Source organism: Crocodylus siamensis, chromosome 1 (genome assembly GCF_052110815.1).
Source record: "Crocodylus siamensis isolate JL-2025a chromosome 1, ASM5211081v1, whole genome shotgun sequence".
In the NCBI taxonomy this organism is placed as follows: domain Eukaryota; kingdom Metazoa; phylum Chordata; order Crocodylia; family Crocodylidae; genus Crocodylus; species Crocodylus siamensis.
In genome coordinates this window covers 305,808,330-305,823,655 of record NC_143395.1, presented here as the reverse complement: position 1 = coordinate 305,823,655, position 15,326 = coordinate 305,808,330, and the positions used below count along the sequence as shown (strand labels likewise).

The following is a 15,326-nucleotide window of genomic DNA, read 5'->3' as shown; positions in this document are numbered from 1 at the left end:
GCGCCAATTAACTTAAAAATTAGCAGTTAAAATACTTAGGTAATACCAGGGAGCATAACTGGAATCAGGGGGGATAAACATAAAAAGGGGAGAGTGTAGCTAAAAATCAACAAAAATAAATGTCCCAGAAGTGAGATTAATAATTGTCTGGTATTTTTCAAGATAGTCTGGATAAGAGCATTCAAAATGAATGGTGGGGAAGAGCTGCATAGAAGTCGATCCGTGTGCTAGCTGGAGCCTAGTCTTTTCCATTGCTATGAATCCAATGCCATAATGTCAGAAATTGTGTTTCAGAGAAATGCAGGTGTAGAGGACAGTCAGGCCGTTGCTATAAAGCATTTGAACAGTTAAACATCAGGCACAAACCAAAAAGAGCAACATTTTAGCTGTAACAAGAAGAAGGTAAATGCATTCTTCACCCTAAAGAAACTGTATTGCCCCTTGGCCTCTAGTGAGAATGAATTTTCCTTAACACCAGCTAGACGGCGGTGGAATCGGCAAAAGAGGTATAAAGGAGCTTAATGGTCACTTTAGAATGAGGATGGTGCTTTGTGCAGTTCTGCGGGATTGCTTGCTTAAGCTCACACTGCTGCTGTTTCCTCAACATGCTGCTGATTCAATGCAGCTCTCTCCAGCGTCTGCTTCAGTCTGAGAGATATTTGTGATACATTGTCTAATCAATGCTTCACCTTAATTCTGGCATTTGTGAGCTATCCTACAAACAAACTGGGGCACAGAGGAGGAGACAGAAGTTTTAAGTGATCCTGATGTAATTAACATTCATGACTCCGGCTTCAAGCAGCATACGCCTCGCCTGTGCATTGCAGAGGGAAGTATGGACTTACACCTCCTTTTGTGCTGATAGGGAACCTCTGTGGATTCATTGAAATGCAGGGCTGTGGAGCACTGCTGTAGTTTTTTTCATCGTGGAGCGGGGAGAAACATGTTTGCTGTGGATCTTTTTTGTTTTACCAGAGAATGAGAAGTTGGCTGAGAAATGAAGAAATGGCCTTAAAAGAATTGATGCAGAGATTAAATGCGGTTTCCCAGTGCACTGGTAGGAGGAGCTGCTGGTCTTAAATGATATGCTATATTGACATGTTAGTGATTTTATAGGGGTTTTTTTAGAAAAATGCTTGTAATTGAAATAGCATTCCTTGCATTAATGGGAGCGAAAATGTTTGAGTCATCTACGTAAGGGCTAACGTGTTCATACTGATGCTGAATATATTTAGCAGGATCTAATTCTGTCTAAAAACCGCTTCAGTTATGTAATATTAATGAAGCCAGGTTTAGGAGGATAGTATTGAAGAGCTGTTTGTGTTTTATAGCTGCTGGCACAGTCAAGTAATATAAACCAGCCTTGATTCTTCTGCAGCCCAAATGTAGCTGAAGCTGAAGAATGGGTAGGCGGAAGGAGGGTAATGCAAAGCTATCTAAGAATGCGATACCATATGAAATCATGAAATGCCTGAATACTTGACAAGTGTGGCAATATCTGTTTTAGGTGATTCTAGATTGTATATTCACAAGGGCAAAGATTTGAATGCATTAATTATGGAAAATGTAATTTAACATCTGAATGAGAATAAAAACTGCAGCAAGTAGATTACAGAAATGTTAGCCTGATTTCTGAAGCATTTGCTTAGTTTTTAAAGCTTCCTGAAACATTTTAAATATGTAAATATTTAGAACGGGGACTGAACAGCAGCCTATCATGGTTTGATTCATGACTGACTGGAGGTCCAGGAGAACTTTGATGCATATTATTCATGCAAGAATGTGAACATGTTACAAAATGTACACCATATGCCTGATTACCATGACACTGAAGAGTACTGTTTGTTGCATCCTTCAAGAACAGCTTCTTTGGACAGTTATTCTTAGACAGTTGACAGGTGTTATTTGCATCTCTTTATCATGCAAAGCATACTGGTGGGTTGTTATTACAAAATTCTTGAGGTATTATTCATTACCACTCTTGAAACTTGGTAAAAAATTACCCCAACAGAAACAATGCTGTGTTTAAGTATTGCATACTACTCTTTTTAGTTTTCTTCTGATACTAGGAAATAAATAACAAGATGGCTGATGCTGTAAGCTGACAAATCTATATATCAAAGATAAATGGAAGTAGGCAGATGAACTACCTTGATTTTGTTGAGTAGAGGAAGTGGTTTTGTTACCATCTTTAATAAGAGTTCTGGGTGGAAAGAAGGTTTAATATGAAAACAAAACTGAAATCTAAGGAAAGGCCTTTCTGCATATGGTCTTCTGGTAGTAATGCTCCTCATAATCCTGTTTCTATTTTCATCTCTTCTCTTCTCATCTCTTATTATCTCTTCTCTTTTCAAATGAATCAGATCCTCTTTTGAATGAGTAGGTATTTGTTTTATTGCCTTTCTGAGAATGTAATGAAGCTTATACCACTGCTTTTTTGTTTTGTAAATGTATATATTAATCACAAAAAAAAGAAGGGCAGGGGCATCAAAGCACTCTTACGGATAAGTGAATTTAGTTGAGCTCTCCTCTTGCCCTTCTCCTGAAGGGCAAATTGTTGTAATATCTAAGCATTTTCTTAGCAAAGACGCCCCCAAATCATTTTTCCTGCTGTTAGTGTGGTTGTATTTTTAGGTAACTTCACTTCAATTGCAGTACTATTTACATTGACCTTTAGGGGTCTTTTCCTTTTATTTGTTTCAAGACTGATTATTATAGTGCTCTTCAATGGCCACTGCCTATTCTTGCGGTAATCCCCTTCATTGATAAATTTATCCAATTACACGGTGTCATGTGCTGATGGCACTCAAACCTACTGCAATTTGGTGGGTTCCCTCACTGGCCTGAGGAACGTGCTTTTACATCCTCTCAGGGCAGACCTCATTCATTCTAATGCATGAACTCACAGAGAATTTATACAAGTTACATTTTTTTTACATTTTACGATTGGGGCCCTGAAAGTGCTCTACAACCCATGCACAGCTGCAGAAGGCCTTTAAAATGGCTGATTGCATGAAAAGTAACCCTCAATAAATCAGCTATTAGCTGAAGGTGCCGTAGGGAACTTGTGTTCAGGTTTTCTTGAGGGTCTTGGGGGACTCCCTTCAGGTTCCAGCAGGGGAGGGAGCAGCGTGCAGCTGCTGGCTGGGCTTTGCCTGGCCGGAGATAGAGGGGGGTGTGCGGGGTGGAAAGAAGTACCCTCACCTCACAGCCTTCCCCCCCCCCCAGTACTTTGGCTGGGGTATCGGGGGGAGCCAGGCTGGGCCCATGAGGCAAGGGGGCTCTTTTCTACCCCACCCTCTCTCCCCAGTGCTAGCCACGGCAAAGCCAAGTTAGTAACTGCTATTGCTGCTGTAAAGAGGCCCAGGTGGGGAGGTGGAGGAACGGAGACCACCCTTGCTTCGCAGGTCAGGCCCAGCTCTCCCCAGTACCGCAGCTGAGGTAGCGGGGGGGTGGGGGGGAGACAATGGGGCTCCGTTCCACCACCCCCAGCTCCGTCTGCAGCAAAGCCCAGCTGGCAGCTGTAAGCTGTTGCTGTCAAGAGGCTCAAGCCAGGAGTGGGGGTCCCCCTTCCCTCACCCCCTGCCGAAGCCTCTTAACAAGGGCAGCACACAGCTTCTGGCTTGGCCTTGCCATGGCCAGGGCTGGGAAGAGGGGCACCCCCACCTACTGGCCAGAACCAGTGCAGGCAAGCTCAAGCCCCGCTGACCCAAAAGGCGTTAAACATCTGTTGGGTCAGCGGGGCAATCTAACTCATGGAGCTCTGTGTAAAGCACCATGAGTTAGAGCACAGCCACTAAACATCTGTAGGTACCCACAAAGTGTCTCCAAAAACCAAAAAAGCTATTTCCTAAAGGTATTCCCCAGGCTGCAATGACCTACCAGCAGACCTTTCTTTTAAAGTCCCTCATCCTCTACCCCAGGAAAAAAAGGAACTCTTCTTTTAAAACTTTTCAAGTGCTACTGAAAAAATACCATTCAAGTCCTGTTCAATTTGTGTTGTTTATATGCTTAGCATGATTGGGGGAAGGCAAAATAATACACTGAGTTTTCTATTTATCTGCACTAGACTACATTTGGTTTGGTTGTTACACAAACTACATTTACTGTTTTTGAATTTTGCCTCATGTTTCGGCTTGCAAGTCTTGCTTCTATAATGTCACCTGATTAATTTATACAAATTGTACAAACATATGATTCTCTGCCTTAATTATGTGGTGTCCCTACTGTTTCTTTCAATTTCGGAAAGGTGCCATTATTATAGCTACCATCTGTTTCTTTAAGCAAACTCTTAGCACTCTGAGTAAAAAGAAGGAACACCCATGAATCGAAGTAATGAATCTTCCTACATGAAAGGGTGCTTCAATCATGCTTAATGTTCTTTAAGCATTTCAGGTCTCATCTGATTCTCAGTAGCCTCCTACCTCTCAGAAATAGTCACATAATTGGCTGAAATGCCTACAGGTTTGATCTCAGTTAAAAGGGGAGTTGTTTATTGCTTTGGTGTCATTCTGTTTGATTTGTTTATTTTGAGAAAAAATGTCTCAAGTGCCTGGAAAAGTAGAAATACATGGTGGGGAGGGGGGTTCACTTGCCTGTTATTAAATGGAAAAAATGCTTATGTTTCTAGTTGGGATTGGTACCAGGAGAAATGGAGACACTTTAAGTGAAAGAGTGCTCAGTTCAGCTACTGTCAGCTTCTTTTTGCTTTTCCCTAACTTCTGGTGAATGGCAGCTGTTTCTCCCTCGTTCCTTTTCCTCCCTTCCTTTTGCCAAATGGCACACACAGATGGGAAGAGGATGCACATGCTGCATCTAGGCACATGCTGTCTTGTTTCACTCACCACTGCTGCCCCTGGGCAATAAGCATACCATACCAGTGACTGTGGTTTTGGGGTGCGTGATTGGTCTTCATCTAGTTGGCAGGAAGGGATATGGTTTGAGACCATTTCTAACTGCAGACCAGCCATTGCAGGCTCTCTGTTTCATTCCCATCCTCCCCACTCTTTTGCTTGTTCCTGGATCTCCTTTGACACTGGTTGCACACCAGTTTTGGGATCTGGAAGGCTTTTGCCAGTTTTCCTACATGGCAGAACCAGCAAAATATTCAGTATCGTGGAGACCCGGGTCTTGAGGGGAGTTCAATTATGATGTTGCTGCTTTGGTTGTGGGAACACTGGTTCTGGACCTGACATTGAATGGTCGGGGAGTCTGCTTGTAGCTGGAGGCTGCCTTTATGTGACTTCTCTTAATTTCAGCATGGAGGAGGACAGCAGGTTAGGTCTCTCAGGTGTCCTGTCAGGGTCCAGTGGCAGGCCAGAGGACATACAACTGGCACAGGAATCCAGCTTATTGTCAGATCTCCAATATATCACACAGTGTTGACTAGAGGCTTAAGCTTTCTTGGCAGGTGACTCCTTTCTCTCCTCTCTTGCTGCTTCTCATCACTGTGATACCTGCATGCCATGTCATTATGTTTTTGGGAGGAAGGGTGTACCAAACAGAAAGGGAGTGTATTTGGTCAGGAAGAAAACTGGGTATACGTCTACATGTGCAATTAACTCAAAGCAATAAACTCCAGCACAATTTTCACCAGAGTTTATTGTGCCTAGGACTGCAGCACATTGAATTGGGTCAGAGCAGTCCTGGCTGTCAGAGGACCCGGGGCAGGGGGTGGGGAGAGGGAGTCAGCCTGCCAGCCTGGGGCTGCTTCAACCCGGCTCAGTGTGCTGCAGAGAGACTGACTGGGGCACAATGTAGGGCTATTCATCAGGCAGCCCCCACACTGTAGCACCCTCATGCTGCAGCCAACCCCGTCAGCATCTACACCTGTGTTGTGCCACACTAAATAATGCCGCAATAGGATAGTACTTGTGTTTAGGTCGGAAGGGACCTAAGTAGATCATCAAGTCCAACCCCCTGCCCTGGGCAGGAGTGAATACTGGGCTCATATGACCCCAGCTAGGTAATTATCAAGCTTCCTCTTAAAGACCCCCAAGGTAGGAGCCAGCACCGCTTCCCTTGGAAGTTGGTTCCAGATCCTAGCCATCCTGACTGTGAAGTAGTGCCTTCTAATGTCCAGCCTCCATCTACTCTCAAACAACTTATGGCAGTTATTCCTTGTTACTCTGGGAGGTGCTCAGGGAACAAGGTCTCTTCCGTTCCCTAGTAGTTCCCCCCGGTAAGTTTATAGATGGCCACCAGGTCCCCTCTCAGCCTTCTCTTGTGAAGGCTAAACAGGTTCAGGTCCCGTAGCCTCTCCTCGTAGGGCCTGCCCTGCTGTCCCTGGATCATGCAAGTGGCCCTCCTCTAGACCCTCTTGCTGCAGGCCACATTCCTCCTAAAGTGTGGCACCCAGAACTGGATGCAGTACTTCAACTGTGGCCTGACCTGTATCACATAGAGGAAGAGGATCACCTCCTTGGCCCTCCTCATGATGCATCTGTGGATGCATGACCTGGTGCTGCTAGCCTTACTGACTGCGTCCTCACATTGGCGGCATATGTTCATTTTGGAATCGATAATGACTCCAAGATGTCTTTCTGCCACTGTGCTTTCAGGATTAGTTTACTGCAGCGTAATACAGCTGAATGTGTAGACACTGAGACTTTTTTGCAGAGCTAATTAGTCAGCTCCACAGTAAAAATCTTGTGTAGATACATCCAGGGTATAGGGGCTTTTCTTAGCTCTTTCATGAAGGAATTTCAAGCCATTATCCAGCCTCTACCCTAGCCTCTCCCACTTTCCCCAAAGCTATTTCTTAAGCTCCCACTGGTCTCAACAGTGTCTACATGTTATTTTAGAAAAATTATGTTTCCACTCTCAGTCTGCTTAATCACAAATTGTGCCTACTTTCCCTTCAATTTTTTTAGGTACATCGTATCAAAATTTCAAAAGTGGATTGTTAGTGAATGCTAAATCACCCAGAATTCAGCTTTCATATTTGCTAGAAAGAGAAACAGTCATCTAGTGCATTCAACACTGAGGAAAGAAAATAAGATGAGCAAGGTTATCAGACAACCCAAACACCTTCCTGGATTTTTAGTCTACATGCTAATCTTGCCTCACAGGTAAAAACTTTACCTACTCTTCCCTTTTCAGCATATTATGGCTGTTGATTCCACCTTTACTACTTTTTCTAATCACTATATGCAGATCAATAGATTCTATGCCCTGCTCTTTTCTTGGCTTCTACACGATCTATAGCTTGAGTATTGCTGCCCAGTTGGCATATCAGGTTTCTCATTATTTTCTTCATTGTTTCACTTTTTAAAATTGGATCATAAATTTAAATGTAATTTAATACGTCTGATATCAAATGAATTCTTTCATATATTATTCTCCTGCAAAGATCTCAGAGATAAGAGCAGACTTTCAATTTAAAAAGAAAGAAAGGAGGTCCCTTCCAGCCCCTAACAACTATGAAACTAAGAAAGAAAATCACACCTCATACTTCTATTACTGTTTGAGGGTCCAGAGGGAGAAAAAGCTTCTTAACCTATTTGAGGAACTCAGAGAGTATGTCTACACATGCATTTATGTCAGTTTAAATTCACCATGTAATAAGTTACTGTGCAGTAAGGGCATGTGTAGATGAAACAGGGGCCCTAAATTGAAGCGGTGGGTTTTAAAAAACACTGCTTCAATTTAGGGCTGATTAAACCCCCGTGTCATGCATACACCCCACTGATTTACCTGCCTCTCCAACAGGGAGGGGAGAGGAGGGTGAGCTGCTGGTGGGTGGAGCAGTCCCTAGGCTGGGGGGGGTCATGCTTCCCTCCACAGCAGCAGTCCCCCCCAGGCACCCAGCTTGGGCAGTGCCGGGAGACACCGCAGGCATGGAGGGAAGCACCAGACCCCCATACAGCTCAGGCAGGCAGGTACACTCTGGGGGGAAGGGGGGAAAGATCAGGCTTGCTGCTTTTCTTGTGTGAAGCCTGCTTTCCCAGGCTGCCTGCAGGGCTTCCTGCAGAGCTGTGGAGCTGTACAGAGCCCGGTGTTTCGATCTACAGCTGTAGGGGCAGCAAACTAAAACTCCTTGAAGTCATTTAAGGTGCACTATGCTGCCGAATTTTCTACAGCAGCTGGAACTAATGCGCAATATGCCGCTGAAGTGTGCAAACACTGACACCATTAAAGCGGTGCAGAAGCATTTAGCCCGCTTAGAAGTGTCATGTACCCACGCCTCTTGTTTTGTCTACACACGTCCTAAGTTAGTGCAAAGAAAGTGGGAATAGGCTAGCATCTACACATGCAGGCGCCTTGGACTAAGTTTAGTCCCAGGTCAAAGCAGCCTGCCATGTGCCCCTATGGCCACTGAGGGGAGCTCCAGCCTCTGGCCACATGGCTGCCAGACCCTTGGGACTAACTTTAGTCCCAAGTTGAAGCCAGGAGAGGCAGGCAGCACTTGGGACTAATTTAGTCCCAAACTGAAGGAGAGGCAGCCAGCCAGGAGCCCTGGGGTTGGGCTCAGGCCAGCCCCCTAGTGACTGGGCAGATCCAACAGGGAAGTCCCCTGGGTTACTGTGCAGTAATTCATCTATACATGCATAATTGACACCCAATAATTGGGTGTAAATTTGATATCCTCATGATGTAGGTATCAAATTTACACTCAAGTCAGCATAAATCATCATATTTACCATGTAATACAGGCATGCATGTGTAGACGCATGCCTGTACTGCGCAGTAATTTTGGTTAGTGTGCAGTAAATGCACACATTTAGACGTGCCCAGAGGGGAGTGACAATATAAGTGTGATGAACTAGGTGAGGAAAAGAATCCTAGGCAGAGGGGGATCTGCAGTGAGGGAAGAAGAGGATGTAGGAAGTAGGAAAGGAATATATCAGGGTGATTGGTTTTGCAGCCAAAACATGCATGAAGTAAATTACTAAATAGAAGTAAGGTATCCAGGTTGTAGCCATATTGGTTTAAAGGAAAAGGCAATCAGGACTTGTAGTAGAGATGACATCTTTTATTAGATCAACAAGATTTTTGCAAAAATTAAAAAATTTAGTGTTTTTTTCAAACATCTTATTGGTCTAATAAAAGATATCATCTCTACTATGAGTCCTGATTGCCTTTAAATAGAGGTAAGTAATTTTAAATTAAAAAAAATATAAACTAAAACATGAGGCTCCTTGGAGCTTCAAAATTAGACCCACTGAATTAAATGTTCTGCCTTATATTTCTTTTCCAGAATCTGCTGCACTTGATTTTCACCTTGACACAGAGGATAACCCCTTCCATTTTTCCACTTCAGTGGCTTCATTGGCACATAATCAGTTTCTTTGAAATCCATATACTCAAACTGCTCAGAGAACAAGCAAGACAAAGTGAGATGTTTATTTTTAGCTGCATCTTCCTTTCTGTGTAGCTATATGAAAATGGAAGATTAGTTGCAAGTGGAGACATTTTCATAATTGGATGATTTAAAAAAATATATTTGGAAGTAGAACAGGAAATTAACAAGGAATGGAGATCACAGAAGACCACCAGAATTTTCATGTTAAAGGAAGGAAAAATGTACTATTTTTTATGCAGTTTATTTTGTGCAGCTTGCTTACCAGTTTCCTAATTTCTAGTATTATGGAGAGCTCCCTTCCTGTCTCCAAACACCAACAGAGAAAGAAACAAGACTCCTCCACATCCTCCTTCTCCCAGCTATAATTTTGACAAGAATTATTACTTTGGGTATGGATTGCTTTATTTAATTTGCTCCCATATATTTTTTAATGGCTATTCATTCAGAGGTGCTGATGTAAGGCTCAGTTCCAAAAATACCTCATCTGATACTTGTAAATAGCTTGGAGGAATTCCAGAAGAAAATGTGAGGGCAAGGCAAGGGTTTGTGCAGAGTGAAAAATAGCTTAGGGGGGATTGGCATACCTAGTGTAGTCTGGGGAGCCGTGCAGGATCAAAGCTGGTGCTGGGGTCTTGTGAGCCAACAATTAGCCCCAAGTGTTCACTTTACCCCAAGGAAGTGTTTTCTATCCTGTTTCTTCATGCAATGGAGCTCCTGTCCTTCCAGGTTGAAGCACTGACGATGTCATCATGCCACCATCTTCCCTTTGCTGCTTTGCATGGCTGAAGAGGGGAAGGGAGTGGAGAGCTGGTAAAACAGGGGCAAGGAGGTATCCCTGCTTACTTAGCTGGTGGTACAGCAGTCCCTGCTGATATTGAGGCTGACTTGTAACCTGAAATGTATTGCTTGCATAGATCCCAGCTGAGTGTGTGACAACAAATCTACACTGCAAGCCAGTGGGGGTGGCAGCCTGCATGTGTTTTATCATGCAAGGTGCATCTTAATTAGCCCTACAACATTATTGACAAATTCAAAACCTAATACTTTGACAAGAAGATGCCCATGGCAGAGGAGGAAACAAAAGGACCTATCTTGGCATTACTTCCTTAAGGCAGCAAAGCAGCTGTAGAGCAATTCTATAGAGACTACATCAGATTAATACCAAAGCACCTTCTTTGGTATCTTAGACATCTCACACACATAAAGGAAGGAAAATTCCCCTGCGTACTTAATTCCTGACACATCTGTGCCACTGTTGGACTGGAAACTTGTGTAGGGTTGTACTTTAAAAGAATGTACAACTCCCAGCCAGGTTCAGGAGCCCTTTCTTGTGCGGATCTGTACTAGGTTGCTTCCCCTCTTTCCTCCACTTCCCCCCCACTGTGGGTTGGTAGTGAAGGGAGCTGGTTCATTCGTTTGGTATAGGATTCACCAAACTTTTATTTTATGGCATCATGCTTGCAAATCTAGGCTTTGAACATGCATACTAAATACATGAAATTCTAATAGCTAAAAGCTTAGTTTTAACCATACAGGCTACCAACAAAGTGGTTACTAAAGGGACATTTCCCAAATAAACCCCCATTTTTAGAAAGTTGAATGACATTGAGTAAATAACTGTTCATTTGCTTTTCATGTGATTATATACCATACTACCTGCACCCCACTTTTCCAAATCTTAGATCCACCCATGGCTGTTGATAACTTATCTGTTATGGATAACAAACCAGCTTATTTCTACTTCAATTTCTATTACCTTAATTTCTCAAGTAAGATGATTTATTTCAAATGTCTCATCTCTAATAATATAGCAGGCATGGAAAACAAGTTTCTGTGCCATTTGTAGCAGTGGCATTTTCCTTAAGTTGATATCAAAACTGGAAGAGTATTTTTATTGTTAATTGTGACCTTTTTTGTAAAATTGTGATGGTCATATTTTAGGTGAAGCTGGGTAACAGCTGTTAAAATTATTCTCTAGTTCCACCAGAAGTTACAGGCTTTGATACAGGAGTTACTGGAAGAAAATTATATTCATGCTATGAAGAAAATTAGACTAGATAGTTGTAATGACCCTTTTAGATCCTTAACTTCATGAAAAGCCACACTTGTTTATAAGTGCCATGGGAGCATTTAGAAGCTAACATCATGCACATAACAGATATGGCTATTAACAACAAGCTAAAAATAAAATGTGTTTTATATGGGTTATACAGGTTGAAGATTTTGCCACTGGGTGTCTAAGAATAAATACTAGAGATATTTTATTAAAAAGGTGTCCATTTCAGATAATAATGGGGAACTTGTTTAGTTGATCCTTTAATGGCAGTGTGGTGGGGGGAAAAGGGGGCTTTAAACGGCCAATGAGTTTTCACAGAAGGGTCTTTATGCATAGAATACAACAGTATATATTCTGAAAGCTGTACAGACATGAGGAATGACCGTTTTTGAAAGCAGCTTTCAAGACCGTTAAAGATAAAAGTAAATAAAGGGGTTTTGTTCTGCATCTGGCTTTTTTGGTGGTAAGTATTCTGCTTGAAACCATATTTCATGTGCACTTCTGGTCCTTAACCTTATATTTAGCCGAATTTTATTTTTTTTAAAACTTGTTAAACTATGTGAGTAAAAACACACTAACTTAATAAAGCATTGTAGCAGTGGTAAATAGTGAGGAAAACTGTTCTGTTCTTTATGTTCACCATTTCTAGGGATCCCTTGACTTGCAACATGCAAAAGTTTAACAGTTCCCTATTATTTCCTAATCCTTTATTTCCAGAACACTGAAAGAAGTAGAATACACGATCCTTTGTTTAATCAGTTTGAATGGAGCTAGTAAATTGGGAAATGAGAGAGGGCTTTGAATAGGTTCAGTATTTTACAACCTAATCTATCCATTACAAATGAATTTATAATTTACTCCCTTTGTCTTTGATAACCTAATCAGCTGATAGTGCTTGATAGTACTGGGTATCCATGACTTGTTCAATTATGTTCTCCTGAGATTCTGAATAGAATTTAGTTGCCTGTACTAGAAAATTCTGCCAATATTATAATAGTCTCATTACTTTGCTTTCAGCCAAAAAATTTTTTTTGTAGTAATATTGAAGTTGGTTACATAAAATCTGTGCTGTCTAAATGCACTTGTTTCCAATTCCTGCTAGTGTATAAAGAGCTAATACAAATTTGAAGACTATTTTTCTGCCTTTCGATGAGGGAGTCAAAGGATTTAGATAATCATGTTTATTGTTCTGTTATTTAACAGGTGTTAAATATAATAATGTTTAAAATTGCCACCTATACACAACCTGTAGAAACTAGTTAAAGACTTTATTTCACTGCCTTTTGCTTTTCCATAACTCTAAAATAACCAAGACCTGATTTTATTAAATTATGCATTCATAGATGAATTGAAATAGCCAGTTCAACACCAAGTCTTCAGTTGTTTCATGGAAGTGCAAAGCCATGATGCATCTGGACCACAGTAGTATCTCTACAGATGCAAAATGGGCTGTCACAAAACCACACAGGTAGATTCTCTATAACCTATGAGCTCAGGAACAGTGATCCACAGTAACCCTCTCCAAAGCAGGTGATAGAATTGGGTGTATCTAATGGGTAATGATGATGTTGGTGGTAGCAATCCCTAAATTCAAGGATGAGCTCTACCATATGTCAGTGATGGGTCTTGAGGTGACTTAAGAGTCCAATCCTTGGGCTACACAACCATCTGCAGAAGTTGCAGGTCTTTCTGCAGAGGACAGTAGCCTATAGGCTGGGATTCTTTTCCTTTTCCTTCCTCCACACTCTCTTCTCTGCTTTGAGGACAAGATGCTTTACCTCAAAATGGGCTGCCATTTGGTTGAGGTTGTGGTGCCATTGGAGTTGCTTAGCAGCCAGCTTCTCCCAGCTCTTGACATTGGCATCCGTTTTCTTGAGGTATACCTTCAGGGGGCACATCCACACATGCAGGTACATGCACTTGCAGCAGCTCAAATAGCAGCGGCACAGAATTTTGCCAGAGATTTGTGCCTCAGCACATGTGCCTGAACATGCACTTTGGTATGGGGCAAATTGTGCCACTGACGGCAAACTGTCAGTTTGCCGTCAGTGGCACACTTTGCTCAGCTTCTCTTGGAACTGCATCCGGGGGAGGGGGCTAGAGGCTGAGGTAGTATAAAAAGCTGCCCTGGTGAGCAGCTTAGGGAGTTTCTGAGGACCAGCCAGTTGGTATCTGGGGACACTAGTCCTTTGTGCCAGCTGGACTGATGAAGCAGCCCTAACCTATAGTGGCACCTGTACCTTCTAGCCACTGCAGTAGTCTGGCAGTGGGGGCTGCTGCCTGGCTGTGAAATGTTGCCACCTGCAACAGCATATGTCCCCTTGGACCTGTGGCCCCATGGTTGCGTGCCTGCCAGACCCGGATGGGGACTGCATGGCCATCTGGCTGGGCTATGGTATGGGCACTGTAGCAGAGTCACCTGCACCTCTGGGCCAGCTGCCGGTGGGCCATGGCAGCCCAAATGGCCTTCAGGCAACACTGCTGTCATGTCTTCTGGTGTCTCCACTCTGCCATCTGAACAGCTATTGTCCAGAAGGTGTCCTTGGTACAGTGACCTGCTTTGAACTGTCAACACATGTCCTTCTGGTTCCAAATGGCCAAGAGGTCAACCTCCTTGTCTACACTCCAGTCCTCAGTGCTGGGTCCCTGGTGCTGCCCCTGGGCAGGCTCTTCTGCCCAGGTCCCACCATTTGCCTCACTAGCAGAAATCCTGGTGTCCCCTGTCTAAAAATTGCAAATTCTCTGATACCCCTCCAAATTCTCATTAAAATACTCAAAATTTGTGTTCTTCCACAATTCAAATGAAACACCAATATATATAGAGAAATCAATTGGGTGATCTTTTATTGATATATTTACCATTTTAAAGCAATTTGGAAACCTCTGTCCCTACCTACACTCCGCCCCTCCCTACACACATACACACACGCACACACTCTGCCCCTCCCTACACGTACACCTCTGTCATCGTATTAAACAAATTCTAAATATCTATACACTTTGGCATTTGCTTTTGGTTTTTTTGTCATAGAAAAATCAAAGCTGCCCCTTCCCCTTTGTTCACCAGGATGTGGGGCACTGAGCAGCACTGATATGCCAGTTCCCTGACCCTGCCCTTGCCCCTCACTCTCAACCCATGACTTCACCAGTGCCCCTCACTCCTGACCTGCAGTCCCTGCCTGCCTCCACTAGTTCCCTCCTGGCTGTAGCTCCATCCCAACACCAGGGGATGTGAGTCCAGTTGCAGCTGTACCACACACTGCTTTGTGACTCTGAGTAGTCCCAGCCCTTGTTGTTCTGCTCCCTATGCCTGTGCCCAGGGCCCAGCGATCCCCATACTGTGCCGGGGAAGCCCTTGACTGAGGCTCAGGGATGGGCTGGGCAAGCCGAAACACCCACCACCCCCCTTCCCCCACAGGCTGCTCTAGGCAGGCTCTAGCCCAGCTCTGGTGGCCTCTCTTTCCCATCCCTGACCCCCATGTCTCTCTCTCTCTCTCATGCACACACACCTCCACTGCCACCTCCACTCCTCACCCCAACCCATCACACCCCACAAGTGGTTCCTGGGGCCAGGAGTGCCCCCAGGCTGGGGCTGCAGGTGCCATCACTGGTGTGGACATGATGCAGGGCTGCAGTGTGGCAGTTGTTCCTGCAGCTGTGGCTTCCACCAGCAGGACCTCTCCTGTCCTGTCCTGTCCTGTCCTGTCTGGTGGCTGGGCACACAGGGTGTGAGATTTGTAGTGGGGATGTAGGGTTTGTGGGGGAAGAGGTGTAAGTGGGTTGGGGGGGTTGGAGGTGTGTGTAGGGGTGGGTGCAGGGTTTGTGAGGGTGAAGTTTGTGGGGCTGGTGTAGTGTGGGGCTGCCTGTCAAAGATTATAGGATCCAGGAGCAGTAGGACCCAGGGGGAGTCGGCAGAACCGAGCAGTCCAGCCCTGCCACACCCCCAGCCATTCCCTGCCTTCCTCT

At 43.9% G+C, this 15,326-nt stretch overlaps 1 protein-coding gene across 1 annotated transcript in view; it reads left to right on the top strand.

Annotated features, from left to right (window-relative positions):
* Positions 1-221: 221 nt before the first annotated feature.
* MCF2L (MCF.2 cell line derived transforming sequence like) overlaps positions 222-15,326 on the top strand; it is a 174,845-nt gene continuing 159,740 nt past the window's right edge. The window contains exon 1 of the mRNA XM_090022015.1: positions 222-1,057. Coding sequence (XP_089878141.1) covers positions 979-1,057 — 79 coding nt within the window. The 5' untranslated portion in view covers positions 222-978. The remainder of the gene's footprint in view (positions 1,058-15,326) is intronic.